An 18,812-nucleotide genomic window follows, 5' to 3' on the forward strand; every position below is an offset into this window, starting at 1 on the left:
CGTAATTTCAAAAATCAATTTTAATTCTCTTTCAAAAGAGTTTTCATTTATGCCCATCTGCAGGCAACAATTTTTCATCAGACAGCTAGTCCGCAAAGAATTTCAGCCTAGAAATGATAACTGAAATCTGAACTCCATTTAGACTTTGCGGGATCTTTTGAACAATTGCCCATTTTGCAAAAGGGGGCTATTCTTGAATAGATATTAAGCGAGCAATTTATTAACCAATCGAGGCAACTAATAACTTTCCACGCATGCGTTTACTATGTTAAACTAAAAACAATAAAATACGCCATGCTATGGCAATCAGCCGTATTGGAACACAAAGCAAAAACAATTTCCGACTGGCGGGTCGGTGGAAGCACTGCGCCGCCATAACCGACACGCGATTTCCGGATTACATCCCACAAAGCATCCCAGGCACGGACATCAATTGGCTCAAAGCTCAGCAAGTTTGCTGTATACAACTTATAGGGCAATTAAATCCAACTGAACAAGATGAAGAAATCTGAAAAACAAACTCAAAACATGACATTAATGCTCGATGACTTCCATTAACAATGGGTGGCCGTCCTTATATTCTACTGTCTTTCACTAAACCAGGCAATTTATGGTGACTAAAATACAAACAAGGAGAGCCGGTAATGTGCGTTTGTAAAATAACGTTCCAGCCATTCAAATGAAAATCAATGTATCTAATTCAATAAATAAAAAGTTACACTCTCTCAATGTTGATCTCAGCCAAGTTTGTAGATATCATAGTTCACGGAAAAGATTGCCGGAAAATAGCCGCCGTTGATTCCCATAACTCTATTGGGATTGAAAGAAAAGAAAATATCAATAAAAACATTTTTAAGTGCAATTTATTTTGATGTCATTTCGTAATTGAACATACTCCTGTCTCTCAGTGAGAGGCTACAGGGTCTAGTATCAATACCAATAAGCATTATAGATAGTAACTAAAACTTATGAGAACAAAGTTCAAGTACCGGGCATCTAAAAATGGGCTTTATGGGTTTATCCCGTCTCTATTTCTGACTTTGATTTTTTTATACTGACTCTCTTCATTTTGAATTGCTTTGCTGAGCAGCTGCTGTTTAAAAAGACTTTGAGCAGAAGGACTCACGCAAAATGTCGAAAAAGCGGCAAAATGGGTAAAGCGAAAAAAAAGTTCGACGAAGTAAAAAAAAATAGGAGCGCTATAATAGCCGGCTGAGATGAGGGCGGCTATTAAACAAAAACACAAACCGATTAATGTCGGAAGAATTGTTCTCGCACGACAGGTGGGTAGAATAACATTTGACCCCGACGGGATTCGAACCACTGACCTCCTGATCCAAAACCAGATGCACTGAGCACTCGGCTATCAGGCCTTTATTTTTGCAATGCTGCAACTGACTTTATATTAGCAACAAGCTTTACTTGGGAATGAGAGCAAAAGAAATCACTCAAAAATGAAGTATGAAAAAGTCACCTGAGAAGTCAAAGAATGTTCCAGATTAAAGACGCAAAATGGTCAAGCAAACAATTTGCATAAAAAGGACCAGAACGTTTACATTAATCGCAAAGAACTTCGTTAAGGGCAATTAATAATGATAACAATAAACTCAGAAAAAAATGAGTGAAGAATGACTTAGAAAGAATGTTACAAGAAACTCAGCCTCAATTCCTCAAACAAATAAAGCAGTTTTCTATCAATCATTTTCTCAATTTGTACCGTAACCATAGGAGAGAACAAAAAAAGACAATCACGAGAAAATCATAGAACTACTTATGTTTTACGAAGAGTTCGGTCCAAGTCGTTAACAGTTGACATTGAAACCAGTCATTTGACTCATCTGAGCTTCACGAGAGAGTCCACAAAAAGTATCCACAAATAAAACTTGAAATAACGAGCGAGAAATCTAAAAAAAATTACAACAATTTTCGAAAGCAAGCGATATCACAGTGGCTGAAAACCATAGATTTGAATTGAAACCATTAACCAGCCGAAAACCTTTTTTAAAAAGATAAAGTGATAGGCGAACCAAATAAATCAATTATACTTTATGAAGAAATTAATGTCGAAGTTGTTAACAACGTTAGCTACGATTGAAACATCGAAATAGATATAATCATTTCTAAAAAGATAATGAGACCAATCATTTACGAGACTAAGAAAGAGGGCACAAAGGACTAAGAAATCGGGCAAAGAAATAGTATTTCAGACATATTGACCAAATCAAATATTATCTTAACTGTTCTTTGAGGAAACCAAAAACTGCAATTATGAGATACTACAACACATGGGTCATCTCTTAAAATCAATCGTTAAAAAATCATGCTGAAAACAGTTAAAAACATAACCGACTGACGTCGGGCGACTTGCTCTCAAACGCCCGGCGAGCGGTCGGCTTCGTCAGTAGCTAGCCACGGTTTAGTGAGGCTAGCATTAGCTTGATTCGACTCTGCATCTTTTAGTTTTCTAGCCTTGTTAGTAAGTAAATCAAATACTGATATATAAAAACTTTGCAAAACATTACAAAATTTAAAAGAAAAGCTTCCACAGGTTTCGCAGTGAAAATGTTCAAAAGCTATTGTCTGTCTCTGGAGTTATGTCAAGTAACCCATCTTCAAGACATGAAAAGCTTCGTTGGCCAGTTAAACTGAGAAAAGGACAAAAATATTCAAAAAATTTAAAAACAATCGCAAATTTTAACAAAATTTTAACTATCCAGTATACCTATTTCAAGTTTTCAATAGTTTCATTGGCTCATAAAGATCTATAAAATTTTATCAAAACATTGCTAAAGATGGAGTCATTAAAACATTGATAACTTTTCCACTAACTATAGAAACTATGCGACAGCTTATCATCAAACCTTGGAGGAGGTCCCTAGGACACTGGTGCCGAAAAAATGATAAATTCGAGATTTAAAACTTGAAAAAATTGCAAAGATTTTTTTAAAAATCGCTGATATTAAAATCTTGAAAAATATTCCTTTACAACTAGAGGCTATGCAGTAACCTATAATCAAACCCTAGAGGAGGTTATGTGACTCTTGAGGGTGGAGAAACCTAAAAAATGACAAACATTTCAAAACTTGCAAAGAGTTGCAAATTGCATATAAAACTGCTAAAATTTGTGATATTAAAAGTTGAAAACTAATCATTGGCCAAAACCATTTTCCAGTAAGTTATTATCAGACCAACGCATATTTTCTATCAGGCTGAAAAACCTGAATAATGACAATAAATGTCAAAAACATAAAAAAGTGCAAGTTTTTTTTAAAAAAATGCTAAAATTCGTGTTGCTAAGTCTTGAAAAACACTCCATAACATTTATAAAATAGACAGTATCCTAATGTCGAACCCTAGAGGAGGTTTCTTGGCTCGAGGCTGGAGAAACCTAACAACCAACAAAAACTTTAAAAAAATCTAGACAGCAGTTATTTAAAAAAAAAAAAATTGAAAAATTTGCATGTTTTGTCAAAAAAAATGCTGAATTTCCTTACGTTAAAAAAATTGAACCATTCCACCAGCACTACAAAATATGCAGTAACCCATACAAAACCCTAGAGGAGATTCCTTGACACCTATGGCTGAAAAATCAAAAAATGACCAAATATTTTCAAAAAGCTTAAAAAAAATGCAAGTTGCATAAAAAACTGCTAAAAATTGTTAAAGTTGAAAGCTAATCCACGGCCAAAAAATATTTCCCATAACTTGTTATCAAAGCATAACGAGGATTTTCTGTTAGGCTGAAAAACCTGAATAATGACAATAAATGTCAAAAAAAAATGAAAAATTGCAAGTGTTGTAAAAAAAACGCGAATTCGTGGTTTTGAAATGATGAAAAACATTCCATTACTTATAGAAACTATACAGTAACCTATTGTTAAATCCTGGAGGAGGTTCCTTGGCTCTTGAGGTTGGAGAAACCTAAAAACCGACATAAATTTTCAAAAAATTTGAAAAAATGCATGTTTTATAAAAAAAATAGCTAAAATTTGTCATATTAAAAACATTAAAGCTATTCGCTGGCAAATAAAACTTTTTCAGTAGCTTATTATCGAACCCTTAAGGACATTTTCTGTCGACTGCATCTGGGCAGAAGTCAATAACGAAAAACAAAGAAAATTGAAAAATCTGCACGTTTTGTCAAAAAAAATGCTAAAATTCGTAATGTTAAAATCAATCCAATACCATTAGAATATATGCAGTAACCTATTATAAAACCCTAGAGGAGGTTCTTTGACACCTAGGGCAGAGAGAACTCAAAAATTGCCGAAATTTTTCAAAAAGCTTAAAATTGTGAAAATTAGTATAAAATTGCGTGCTTTTAACAATTGGTTGTGCGAACGTAGCCACGGGGGGGGGGGGGGGGGGGTGGGCTGATGCGGAGGGTTGGTGGTGGGCAACAGTGGGGTGGGGGCGGTGGGGGTGGGTGGCTTGCAGTAGTGGGGGGGGTCAGCAGTGGGGGTGTCTTCAACCTCTAAGAACCACACTTCACACCATAAGTATAGGTCTCCAAAACAGTTTGAGCTGAAGCAGAACGAAGGGCTCTAAGAGCACTCAAAGCCAACTGCGGGCTACCTGTTTATCCCGATTTGAGGACGAAAAGTCAAAAGCGTCAGACGAAAAATCGGTCAAGCGAAAAATCGCATAAAAAAGACCGACAGGACTAATATAATTGCTACAAACTTCGTTTTAGAGTAATTAATAAGTTAAATTAACGAACGTGAAAAAAATCACTCTCAAAAACTCAAAAAATTGGACATTTTTTTTAGTTCTTACGACAGCAAGTCGAATTCTTACAAAACCATAAGAAACGCCAATAATAAATGCAACCAGCTAAATATCTATTTCATAGAAAGTACATAGAAAATCCACAAATGCATGCACGAAAGTTGGGAGGGTCAAAAGGTGAAACATTTCGAAAACAGCGTGACCCAATTTTTCTTTTGAGAAACGAAAAATTTGAAATGGTAGGGTGGTATAAGGTTCCTAAATATTGTGATATTGATAGAACAATGAATCTGCATTCTGCTATTTGAGGGGAAATTTTCACCAGAAAATTTGAAAAGAAATAGAACATCTAACAGATAATCGCACAGATGGAGTATAAGTCATTTTATAATTTGACAAAAATCTCAATAACGTTTTAAAGTTCACTTGGTACAAACTTGTTTCGCACTGCACCATGCAATAAATTCAAATGAACACTGAAAAATAGGCATGCCTAAAACCATAGAAAAAAGAGGGCCAAGAAAGCTAGATGCGATTGCATTAATTCCTCAGCTAAGGTCTCTTGTCTTCGTTGTTGTTGACTAAATAGATGTAAATACCATTTTGATAGCACCACCAAAAGTGAAACAGCAACTCTCCGGTATTAAAGAAAAGTCAACCATTATTAGCAGTATCTTTCCAATTTTGGATTAATCGGGTTCAGCGCCAAGACGAGGTAGATTTCTCCCAGTATCGGGGACCTTGTTGCATCCGATATAGAAGTCACTTAAACGTTCCAAACAATTTACAGTTCTCTAAGCATTTCTAAAATTAGACTACATAGTAAGGCGCATACTCAGTTCGTCCAATTCTGTCACTTTAGAGCATTTTTATACAGCTATTCTATAAGTGAAAGACAGTTGCATATTTCACGCAACGTGCCTTCTTCGCTCAAATCAATGAACCCGCTGCCACTTCAATATTCCACAAGGAACTGAGGAGTGAACATATTGAAAGCAGCACTACAAAATCCATGGGGAAATATTGACTGAAATTGAACATATCAAGGCATGCGACCACGTCGCTTAGAACATGAACTATTTTTATAATTAGCTTTGTCAAAAATTGCCTTTAAACATCTGCGAGGATTTCTGCCCTAAACGAAAGCCCCTTTGACTTCATAAGCTAATAATTCATAAAAAAGGGAACGCCTTTTCAACAGTTTTTGTTCAGTTACGTGACTAACAGATAATTTCGGATTAAGGGTATAACAAAGTGATAATCGCAGTCTATGACCAATCGCAAATCTCTCTGATCTCACAATACATTTGAAGCATACATACTACATGAAAGTAAAGTTTTTTTTAAAAAAAAATGCTTAAATAAACGCCTCATAAGCAGCTTTTGCTAGGGCAACATCTTCACTAAGGCTGTCATTATTAGAGTTTACGATAAACAACTATTAAGATTTCAAATAAAAAAGTTATGAACTAATTTTGGAGCATTTTTCCCTTGATTTTTAGTACGCTCCCGCCAATTGCTTTCAGTTGCGTAAAATTAGAGAACACAGAGCAATTTAGATCACCCAAGTCTAGAAGTAAATCTCAAGCCAAGGACGTATAAGTGAGTCAAACGGCAAAAAACGCAACTAAATTTGAGACAGAATTTGGGATCTCATCTGCTAGCCCCCCCCCCCCCCCTCTTAGTTTGGCACCCCCATTTATACATGTAAAGCTAAGAAAGTTTATAGTTGAAGATATACGAACAATATGCATTTATTATCAGTTTTGGTGTTATCGGCTACAATAAGTGCTCGATTTTTAAAAATTTTTAAAGAAACTATTCTAAAATTGCTGTCGATCTACCTAGACACCCTTGTTTCAATGAAATGGAAGTATAGCTCTTAAAATTCGAGAAAACTTAGATTTTGGGGGGAGCTAAATTATGGGATACATAGAGCTGGGGGAGGTGGTAGCAGAAAAGATTCAAAAATTGTTTCAAATTTCATTTGAGAGCCATTAATTAAAAAATAACAAAACCTATGAGAATTCCCCGAACCTTCTTAACAAATAAAAACCAGAGTCAATTCCACTTCTCTCTGTAAAGTGATTTACTTAAATATCAGAATTTAATGAATAATTTGAAACTTAATTTGCTTAAAACCGAAAATCACGCTTGGAATTTTCTTCTGCGATATTACAAACATAGCTGGCAGATTGCCAGAAAATAGCTGCAATAGCTTCGTAGATCTGCAGTCTCAAAAACATGTAAGAAACAACCAAAAACTCTTTAAACGCTCATATGTTACATTTTGATTAAGTGTCTCTCAAACTATTGCTGCTTCTAATAGCTGCTCTCAAATAACCTTCAATTAGAGTGGCACAAACTCACATGACCTTATCTCTTTGAATTAAAGTAGAGAAAAGTCGATTTTAGAGTCAAGAAGTCATTTTTAAGAGTAAGGTAAGTTATGTGTGACTAAAAACCATCACGCAAATGACCAAAAACTCGCTTCACTAAGAGTGCAAATTGACGTCACGCACGCAATTCAATTGAAATTGCATGAACAAATTAAAAAAGCAGATATGAAGTGGTTGTGACGTCATATGGTCGTAACAAAAATATTGACGAGATAAAAAAATATAGCAGAACAATTCCTGACGTACCTTGACTAAACAAAACACTTAACCTAGAACGGACTATTAGTGATTTGTGAAAAACATTTCTAAAAAATCATTTCTATAAAAAATCTAGCTGGCAGAGTGCCAGAAAAAAGCCGCAATAGCTTTGTAGATCTGCAGTCTCAAAAAAACAGTAAAAAAGACACACCAAAAAAATTCGTCTTTTCATTGAAGGTTATGTTATATTTTGATTTAAAATCTGTATAAGTTTTTTTGCTGCCTCTATAAGCTGCTCTCTAAAATCCTTTATTTAGAGTGACACACACCCATTTGACCATATCTCTTTGAATTAAAGTAAATAAAAGTCAATTTCAAATAAGGAAGTCATTTTTGTGAGTGAAGTAAGCCAAGTGTGACCAAAAATTTTATCAAGCAAACAAACAAAAAAACTCGCACCACTAAGAGCAAAAAATGACGTCACGCACGCTCTACAGTCACGCACGCACAAAATGACGTCACGCACGCACGCAATTCCATGAACGAATGAACAAAAAGCAGATTTGAAGTGGTTGTGACGTCATATGGTCGTAATAAAAATCGCGACGACGAAATAAAAAAAACCAAGAGAAGACCAATAACAGCCCCAGCTATCGCTGTGCGTCTATTAATAAAGAACAGAAAATCAATGTCAAAATGCCGCATGTCAACCAAAAATCACTAGCGATAAATGGAAATTTGGTTCAAACAAAAACCTAGGTCTAGAATGAACAATGAATGGATTGGGAAAACCATTTAGAGAAAAACCGATCCAGAATATCGAAACAGTAAAAATCAAAGTGAAATTGCAGCATGTGCACAAAAAACCACTAGCAAGAAAGCGAATTTTTGTTCAAACACCGTTTTCTCACTCTATTTTAAAATTAGAGCGAAAAAAGTTCACGCCGCAAAACCACTCGCTTATTCGCTCCACTTCCTGTTTCGGAGTGACCAAAATCACTACTCCAATTTGACAAAATGTGTGAACAGATCTTAAAAAAAGACAGCGCCCCACTGCAATTCAAATTCCTTGAGTTGTAAAAACCAAAAGAAGGGCAATAATAGCCCCAGCTATCGCTGTGCGGCTATTAAAAGCTTGAGATTCACAAATTGAGATTTTATAGACCATCACATTCAATATTGAGACCAATATACTTTTAACCTCCGGCTTAACTAAATTTGAATATCTGGAGAAAAATTTTTCCTTTGGGGGCAAATTTGTACTTTTAAACTAGAGGCAAATCTGGAGGTAAATGTGTTCTTTTTAAATACAGATCAAGTTTCTCCTCATTTTTCCTTTTTCGTTAACTTAAATTAAATGAAGGTTTACACTAAAACGCCAAAATAGGGCGTTACAGTTTATTGAAGTGACTACGATATATAAGGCGAAATGAATTTTGTATTGATATTAATATTTTGTAGTAAAACATCGCGTATGAGCGCGCATATTTGAACACATATAGCGACTAACGTCAGAAGAATTGCTCTCGAACGACAGGCGGGGTAGCTTAATTCGAAGAGGGGGTGGTCTTGCAAAAAGATCAAACACAACCGAGTAACCTCAAGCGATAGAGGCTCAATAGACAGAGGGGGTTTGGTCTAAACCGCACCTCACACCCTGATTTCATATCATAGAAGCTTCTTTGAACTATATAATTAGAGGCCCGCAAAGCTATCAGAGAACTGCTCAGCTAATTATTGTCATCCGAGCTTTACCTGTTTATCCCATTCTCGACAACGAAAATTCAAATGCTCAAACTCAAAAATTATTACACCAAAAGTTAGTAGTACAGCAAATTGCATTTAAAAAGACCAGCAGTACCACTGTTATCGCTACAAGCTTCGTTTAAGGGCAACTAAAAGAAGTTAAATCGTGCATAAAGCAAACTGACAATGACAATACAATTGCAACTAATTTGCAATTGCTATTGATTGAGAGTTATAGTAACCAAACAATGTTATATTGAAAATATAAAACATAACCGACTAAACGTCGGAAGAATTGCTCTCGAACGACTAGTGGGAGCTCTAATCAATTGCAGCCTGCTTCGATCCCGGGGGCGAAATGGGACTAAGAAGTTTAATAGTGGGCTTCAAATAACCACATTAGAGGGCAATATATACCACTATTAAGATTTAAAGTGAAAATGGCACCAGTTTCGTCGCACTTTTCATTTGACTTTGAGTATTAAATTGCCGCCAATTGAGTTCAGCTGCTTGAAATTGTGATTGAGAGGGTATTTTAGATCACGCAAAACGCAAAAAGTCAAGGGCGTAAAAGTCACCCGAAAAGTCAAAACGGTCAAGCGAAAAATTTGCACAAAAAAGACAATAATTGTTTCTCTACGGGAGCAATTAAACAGACTACAGAAAAAGCGTTAAATAAACAACTAAATTTCAACTCTTATCATGATGCTAAATGAAATGGTAAATTTAGGATTCCAGACCACCTCGGCTCCTTTCACTCCACCATGCTCCGTTCAGACGAAACCTCGGTGAATAGAACGGAGCATGGCGGAGTGAAAGCAGCAGAGGTGGTCTGGAATCCTATATTCACCATTACTAATAAAGGTTGAAAAAGGCGCTCATATTCTACCGTGAATTGACTTCAGTCAATCTATTCACATGCATGATCACAACAAACATGCTTCGGCCTAAATTTGTGCTACAAATCTAGGATATAATATTTCCAACAATCTACATATTTTCCAGTTGCTTTTCCAGGAAGCAGGAAATTACCTTCCAAACCTTTCTCCCCTCTCGCCTTGTACGCTTCGCTATTTTCGTCAGAATCAGTTGTTTGCTGCATGAAAGAGATTAACATATATACATATGTATTACTTACCCGTATGTATTGTCAAACAATTTTTTTTCCCGTTTTACGTCATTAATGAAAGAGGAGCAAGATTCATTCATTAGCTCCCCTATTTGCTCACAAAATGCGTCATTAATTCACATACAATCGTAAAATAAAGCAGTCTTTTGTTCAACTGTTCGCATTCTCCACTGAAATAGGTCTTACTATTAAACAGGAAATTCAAGATTACCTATAAAAGGAATGTTTTCCGCGAATTAATGCAATATTACGCTCTAGAGGTCCATAAACGTTCGCATTAGGTAAGATATGCATTAGATAAAAAAAATACTTTTTGCCTCTAAAAGAATTATAATTTCGAGATCTGTTTCATCATTAGGAAAAGCAAAAAAGCATTGCTTCCAGGATGTATAGGGAAAATAAATGAGAGCATAATATGAGCGGGCGGAGTTTACTTTATTCTATTACTATCCCAGACCCTAAATTGAATAGATCTCGGACAACTCATTTAATTTAATCTAATTTGTTAGTTTGTGTCAAGGCTAGTTTCTTTAGTAAGTCTTGAGCTGAAGATTGAAGTAATAGTTCTTCTTCATATAGCAGCATGCTCGCATACAGCTCTGTCATTACTATTAAACAGCCCAGCATGAAATAATAGGAAACTTGACGATTTGTTTCATTAAAGAAGAAAACCATCACTGTAACCTGTAAATAGTTTCTCTTCCCTCCAAACAGGGGAAAAGAAAAAGAAGAGAAGAATTAGAATGGATAGGGGGAACCATTTTCCATTTTCTAACACAAGCATAAGGGGTAAACAATTTCTCTTCAGCTTATACTAAGCGCAAATTTCCCATTTCTACCCCTTCCCTCTGTCTTTTTCTCTGTTTTGGTCCCATTATAATTTTAAAATCAGAACGAGAATTGTGTATTAGAAGTATATTCCTTATGCCCCCCCCCCCCCGTGTACTACACACAAACACATTAACAAGTATCTTTCCACTATCGCCATTTTTCTTCACGCTACAACAATTCACGTAGGCAGATGGGGTAATTGCAGTACATAGGTAGAGATTCTACTGTTACACAGTGTACCACTACCACAACACAAAAGAGTGCCATATTAATATACGACAACCACAACACCACCACCAGCCTAATCCATAGTATGTACTACACGCAATCTCCAAATACTAGGAAAAATTAAACTACATCCTGTTTGAGAAACCAGCAAATTGTGAATAATTACTGCGGGCCGATTGTGAGCAAAAGAAACTAACAAGCGGATAGCAGCGGTAGTGGAATAAACAGAAAACGACAGAAGATAATTTATGAAACTTCTATAATTAGAGATAACTCTTTAACATCTACCAAATGTTAGCACCACCCACGGTTTAAGCTAGTCGAACTAAAGTTAAATATCTCGAACTGCGTTCCAATTTTTGTGAATTGCACTGAAAAAAAACACCGATAGCGTGTGCGTTTGTTGAAACCATCCCTTGTGTTAAAAAGTAGACGACCTGATAATAACACGCCATTCATACAATCAATTAAAATTGTACTAACTATGAGCTGCTTCCGTTCCACGGGACTGTATCCTTAAACAGAAAACCGGATGTTACTACAATGCATTTCAAAAAAACGCCAACGCTTTCAGTTTCAAGTTTAAGGAATTAAATTACCTTCCAATATTCCGTCACTAGCATACAAAGATGATTGGTCGCCTACGTTGAAAATTCTAAACACAATACCAAGTATGAATAAACAGGTAAAAGGAGCTCAATGGGCGAGGTAATCAAAAATTAATTGCTCATCTTTCCATTCAAGTTCAACCCTTCAAAGGGTATAATATACGGCCGCAATCACGTAACGTTTGAACTTCCTAACCAACGTAATCTCTGGTTGACACAACACTATCAATGAAAAATCTCCACTCAATTGAAAGAACATATGTACTACCGCTCTATTTACGTAAACGCATACCTGATTATGCAAATTGAATATCACCAACATTAATAAACGTAGATAGTCCCCATTGTCAAGTTTCGAAGTCTCAAGTGTCAACTTTTTGAAAAACTTCACAGACGCGCAGCGCTCATAGTATGAAATAGATTTTGATTAAGATTATTTGAAGAAAACTGAACCTTAGGTTGTTTTAATTTAGGAGAAAAATGTTTAAATTATAAATTTTAGCATTAACATTAAACACGCGGTTATTACAATTTACATACAACTCTACTAATTTCCAATAACTTAAAGGTGTAAAATAAGGGAGCTAATGGTGTCCTCAGCCCAAGGTATACAGACACCTCTTTACATCTCTCGGTTACGTTTCTTTGCAATCTGTGATATTTGTTTGTTTTCAGAAGCTTAAGTGAACAAACGATTGTTTTGACAATGATAGTGGTTCATATGGTGAGAACATTTATACATTTGACATACATTTTATACATACGCCCATGTATGAAAATAAAACATCCATTATTGGTGATCATATTCAGCAGGGATTACCTGACATTGGTTAAGAAGTCATTGACTACGATCTGTGTGCTGAGGTCACTCCATGTCTGCCTGAGGTCCCTCAGCTGGTCCAGAAGAAGCCACAATTCACGGGTCTGTAGCCCACTAAGGTCGAAGTGAAATGAGAAACGTGCGTCCTCCGGCAACCCACAGTGCCCAAACAAAAAATCTAAACAAAGCAATGTGAAGGCAGGTGCTTTTAGCGTAACCATCAATCTGCCTTTTCAAAATTTTTGTATCAAAAAAGTAGTCACGAGTTTCTATCAGACAATCATCTCGCTCCTAGCAGGATAAAAACGAAAGATTTTATTCACCTGTAGTTAATTTCTTTAAATCAAATTATTCTTAAATCCCTCAAAAATAATCAACAGCAGAGAGGTCTCCCAAATCGGGAATTTAACACCACAGCTGAGAAAACCCGAAGGATAATCGTGACATTTAATCGAAATCAACTCTACTACTCCTTTGGAATAAGGCGTTTAATGCTTTAATAAAACATCTACCTTGAAACAAAAAGGCTTGCGTGCACGTCGTATTTTTTTAAATAGGGAAATGAACATATCAGATTTAATTGAGATTTAATTTTGATCACCCAAAAATAAATCTCAGCTTTCTAATCACCCAAAATTGTGGACCCCTCAAAGCAAATATTAATATGAAAACTAATAAAACAAAAAGAAAACAGTTCACTCATTAATTTAGATTAACAGGAATGAACCAAAAACAAAATCAACTGACTTAATATATAATTATCAAACGTCGGGAGCATTCCCCTCAAACGACCGGCGTGCTATTAGGTTGGTAGTAACCATTGTAGACTGGCATTGGGGCTGCAATGATGGGGCGGGACGGAGTTGTAGCGGGAGCTGAATGAACTCTCTAGGAGAGGGGGCGAGCGAGCGGAGTTACGGGTGGGCGAGCGAGTGGAGGGGTAAAAGTGGGGAGACAGAGGAGGGGGTTCCTTACCCTCCAAAAACTGCCCTTTACACTGATTTCATGTCATCTCAGCATCTTTGATGGAGAAAAGTAAATTAAAAGGAACACCCTCCCCTAAAAGGATAGTCGGTCAACTTGTGGTGGGAAGTCAACTCCTATGTACACCTATAAATCCTGAGAGCAGTCAACACTATGATGCATCAAATGCTAAGGTGAGACAAACAGCAGAATAGGTAAATATTAGGTAAAATAATCAATTAATCGGTTGGTGTTGTAGCAGTCGCAGAGCTGCAATTCGCAGGTAATTTTGGCGGGATACTGGCGTTTATAGCTCTATAAGTCACTGAGAGTGTCTCTTTTGTTGTGCGGCCCCAGTCGCTACCGGCAATCTTTTTCAGTATATTTTTGCGTTTTTGTAATTTCTCTTTGGTGCTCTTTACATGTTCTCCGAAATTGAGCATACTATCGAAGATGTCACCAAGTGCTTTGACTTTGGACTTTGCTGGTATTGGTGAATTGTTGATAATGAGGTGTGGGTCACACTGGTGTGAGTCAAATGAAAAGTTCAATTAATAGTTAAAATGAGACTTTGAACCAATATTTTAAATATATTTAGGGCAGCATCAGCCCTCCCTATACAATAGTTCCGAACGGAGATTTTATTGCAGGACCCCAGCTCATTGGGTGTGAGCCACTGAGGCAGATTATGAAGCTACGCAAAAGCGAGAAACTTATTTCTCCTGATGTAAGTGATCACGTCCGGCTGATCCTGGTAGCCAATGAGTCACCTTTTGACCTTGAAAAGGTTTACAGAGACATTAACTCACTTTAATATAGGTGTAAAAAGATATAGATAGTTTAGCTCAGTCATTTATGATTAAATTATCACGTAATTGAGTTACGTGATACTTTAATCATAAACACTCCGCACTAGTGAACGTGAAAAATGCTGTCACAAACATGGCAACAAAGCGCTTGGGGAATGGCATGAAAAGATAAACAATACTGCTGTTTTGATGTTCGCGGCAAGAAAGAATTGAGTACACAAAACAAACGCCCCGCCACTTTAAATTAATCCCATGCAGCAAGCAAAAGTCGATTTAAGAGTGAAAAAGCCAATTTTAGAATGAGATACAAGACGAGTGATCAAAAAATTATGCACGCAAGTGAACAGCAAAATCACCCCAATAGGTATGAAAAATGACGTCACCCTAATTGAACGAATGACCACAAAGCCGAATGAGTGGGCGTGGAATCACATGTAACAAACATAACCGACTAACGTCGCGCGAATTGCTCGACTTTTTAGTTTTCTAGCCTTGTTAGTAAATTAGTTCAAAAATTTGCAAATATTGCAAAATTTAAAAGAAAAGCTTCCAAATTTCGAAGTGAAAATGTTCAAAACTATTTTTTGTCTCTAGAGTTATGTCAGGTAATCCAACTGCAAGACTTGAAAAGCTTCGTTGGCCAGTAATGATAGTTAAACTTAAAAAAGGACAAAAATATTCAAAAATTTTGAAAACAATAGCAAATTTTAACAAAACCTTGCTAAAATTCAAGATATTAAAATCTTCAAAAACATTTCATTGTCTCAAACGACTATCCAGCATCCCTATTTCGAGCTTTAAATAGTTTCACTTGCTCATAAAGATCAATAAACTTGGAATATGATAATAATTTTCCGAAAATTTGAAAGTTAAACTTGATCAAAATGGCTGAAGCTGGAGTAATTAAAATAATGATAACCATTCCCTGAACTCTAATTACTATGCAATACCTTATCATCAAACCTTGGAGGAGGTCCCTAGGACCGCGGTGCCGGAAAAAAATGATAAAAAGTTCAAAAAGATTCAAAAAAACTTGAAATTGCAAAAAATTTTTAAAAATTGCGGATATTAAAATCCTGAAAAACATTCGGCTACACCTAGAAGCTAAGCGCTAAGCACTAACCTATAATCAAACCCTAGAGCATTTTGTGTGGCTCTGAAGGCTGGGGAAACCTAGAAAATGACAAAAACTTACAAAAAAATTTAAAATGCAAGTTTTATCAAAAAATCGCTCAAGATTTGTCATATTAAAAAAATGAAAGCTATTCCATGCCAAATCAAAATTTTTCAGTAACTTCTAATCAATAAATTGAGGAGGTTTTCCGGCCCCAGCATCTTGAAAGACGTGAATAATGAAAAACAAATTTCAAAAATGAAAATAGTACGTTTTGTCAAAATGCTGAATTTCGTGACGTGAAAATGTTAAAACCATTCCACTGCAAAGTGAAACTATGCAGTAACCTATTATCAAATCCTTGAAGAGGTTATTTGGCTCTTGAGGCTCAAAAAACCTTAAAAAAATGACTAAATATTTCAAAAAACTTGAAAGTTTTATAAAAATTGCTAAGATTTGTGATAATAAAAAAATTAAAACTAATCGATGAACAAAGAAACTTCCCAGTATCTTTTGATCAAGCCATTACAGAGGTTTTTTGACCCCCCCTGAGGCCGAAAAAAAACCAGAATAAAAAATTTGAAAAATTTCGCAAGTTTTTCAAAAAAAAGCAAAACTTCGATATGTTAAGATCTTAAAAACGTTCCATTGCATCTAGAAACTATACAACAACCTTTTGTCAAACCCTAGTGGAGGTTCCTTGGCTCTTTAGGCCGGAAAAACCTAAAAAAAGACAAAAATTTTCAAAAACTTTTAAAACAAAAATATTGATAAAATTTGTGATTTTAAAAAGTTGAAAACTATTCCAAGGCAAACAAAAAATTTTCAGGAACTTTTTTAGTAACAATATTAAACCCATAAGGAAGTTCTCTAGCCCCTTCGTCTGGAAGGACGTCAGTATTGAAAAATTAAATAAAAAGAAAAAATGAACCTTTTGTCAAAAAATGCTAAAATTGAATGTTGAAACCATTCCACTACCACTAGAAAGTACGCATTAACCTATTATAAAACCCTAGAGGAGGTTCCTTGACACTTAGTTCTTAAATAACTCAAATAATGACAAATTTTCAAAAAGCTTGAAAAAAATTGTGAAAATTAGTATAAAAATTCGTGTTTTTAGCGATCGGTTGTTCGAGCGTAGCACCGGTGGGGTGGAGGAGGGGTGCACCGGGGGCTGATTTGGAAGGGAGTGGTGGGGGCAACAGTGGGGTGAGGGGCAACATCGCAGTGGGGGGGTAGGGACAATAGTGGTGGAGCGGGGGTCAACAGTTAGGGTGCTTCGACCTCTAAGAACCGCCCTTCACACCATAAGTATAAGTCTCCAAAACAGTTTGAGCTGAAACAGAGCGGAAAGGCTCTAAGAGTACTTAATGCCCGCTGGGCGCCACCTGTTTATCCCATTTTTGAGGACGAAAAGTCAACCGTCAGACAAAAAATCGGTCAAGCAAAAAATCGCATAAAAAAGACCGACAGGACTAATATAATTCCTTCAAACTTCGTTTGAGAGCAATTAAAAAAATCAATAACAAAAAACAGAAGAGGACAAGTCCTGAACAAAAATTCAAATTTAATTTTGATTGGGAAAACCACAAAAAGTACAATCGGAATGTAATGACTAGAAAAAAAGCAGATCAAAAATCCTCAAAACATTGATTAGCAAATTGCCGTGCTTGTAAAAAAAACACGGATCTTTTCCGTTTGTGCCCCCCAGTACGTTATGCGCCCCCCCCCCCCCCCAGTTACAGAGCACGTGCTATTACATAGTAAATCGCCATGTAAAAATATGGTACGTGCGTCTGGGGGTGCAAATAATACGCGCCCTGTAAGCTGGGGTGGCACAAATGGAAAAGTTCCAACAGCAAATTCAAAAACTGTACAATTTTCAAACTACGCTCTCATTTTACTTCAAAATTCAAGTGAAGCAAATTTACTTACTTCAGTTTCACTCGACAAATAATCCAACGGTAAAATAATTTTGCTGTTGTCTTTACCAACCATATTATTTCCTTTTCCTGTTCAATTTCATGAAGGGGATCTTTTCCGTTTGTGCCCCCCTCCAGCTTAGTAGACGCATATTTTTTGCACCCCTCAGACGCACGTGCCATACTACATTACCATTATTTGATTGTACATTCGATTGATTCGATTTTACATAATGATGTACTGTGTAATGGCACGTGCTCTGTAACTGGGGGGCGCATAACGTACTGGGGGGGCACAAACTGAACAGATCCCATGAAGGTATTGTTCAGATCACTGTTTAACAATTGGTTATCACCGTTTCGGAGGTAACAAAAATTGTAAAGAATGTGCAATTTTTGATTAAACTGAACATCAATTTTAAAATATTTTTCAGAAAAACTGTTAACCGATCCCTCTACTGATTATCAGAGACGCTGGTAGCTTGAATGTTATCAAATTATTGTTTCCATTACTTTTAAGGCCTAGGTGGAACATCCGGGTCTTTCCTATTATAGCCCCCCTCCCAGCTTAGCGGTCAGATAACCTGTAGACCCCCCATCATGGTAATTTGACCATAATGGGGGGCTATAATGGGAAAGACCCGAACATCCTTTCATCGGTCCCGTGTATTTGTTTATCCAACTATTATGTTGAATTTTTGGCATATATTCTGTTCGTGCCCAGCCAGTGTTTTTATGCCACTTCTAGGTAAAATCTATTAGGTGTGCCTGGGTAAAATCTATTAAGCCACAATTGATAGCCCACCCTAGCTAGCAAACAGGGCAGGTAAACGAATGAAGGAATCAAGACTCACCATTTATACATTGAGATGGTACAGGGCAGAGGGCCGAATACCGACAACCTAAATACGTGCATCTTTTCAGTTAACTCAATAGGTCAAATAATTTCTCATAGCATTAAGTAACTTACCATAGACATCAGTAACGCTTGATGTATTCCGTTGCTTTATCAAAAGGGCTAACAGGCATAACCATATCAATGTTCGAAACATTGCCTCATTACTAATTACGAAAGAGGCTCACTCCATTTTAATTTATTATAACAACCTTAAAATTTACAACTGCTAGTCGCAATTACAGATTGGCAAAAAATATTCCATCATGTTACACGAGTTCTTCGAAATTTTCGAATTTTCTCCTGGAAGGGTTTTGTAAGACAATTTATACACTAAATTGAGACTAATCAGGACAGGATCCAGTATAGACCGATTTGTTTTCTAGCCGCAGCATACGGCCTCCAATTGCATGCAGAACCCT

At 36.3% G+C, this 18,812-nt stretch overlaps 1 protein-coding gene across 1 annotated transcript in view; it reads right to left on the reverse strand.

The window, feature by feature from the left end:
* LOC142358762 (receptor-type tyrosine-protein phosphatase N2-like) overlaps window positions 1-18,615 on the reverse strand; it is a 111,328-nt gene extending 92,713 nt beyond the window's left edge. The window contains exons 1-6 of the mRNA XM_075410337.1: window positions 18,466-18,615; window positions 18,350-18,397; window positions 12,688-12,865; window positions 11,859-11,914; window positions 11,743-11,774; window positions 10,104-10,167 (exon numbers count right to left, since the gene is read on the reverse strand). Coding sequence (XP_075266452.1) covers window positions 10,104-10,167; window positions 11,743-11,774; window positions 11,859-11,914; window positions 12,688-12,865; window positions 18,350-18,397; window positions 18,466-18,547 — 460 coding nt within the window. The 5' untranslated portion in view covers window positions 18,548-18,615. The remainder of the gene's footprint in view (window positions 1-10,103; window positions 10,168-11,742; window positions 11,775-11,858; window positions 11,915-12,687; window positions 12,866-18,349; window positions 18,398-18,465) is intronic.
* Between the last annotated feature and the right edge of the window lie 197 nt (window positions 18,616-18,812).

Source organism: Convolutriloba macropyga, chromosome 2, assembly GCF_964194025.1.
Source record: "Convolutriloba macropyga chromosome 2, txConMacr16.3, whole genome shotgun sequence".
Classification (NCBI taxonomy): domain Eukaryota; kingdom Metazoa; phylum Xenacoelomorpha; order Acoela; family Convolutidae; genus Convolutriloba; species Convolutriloba macropyga.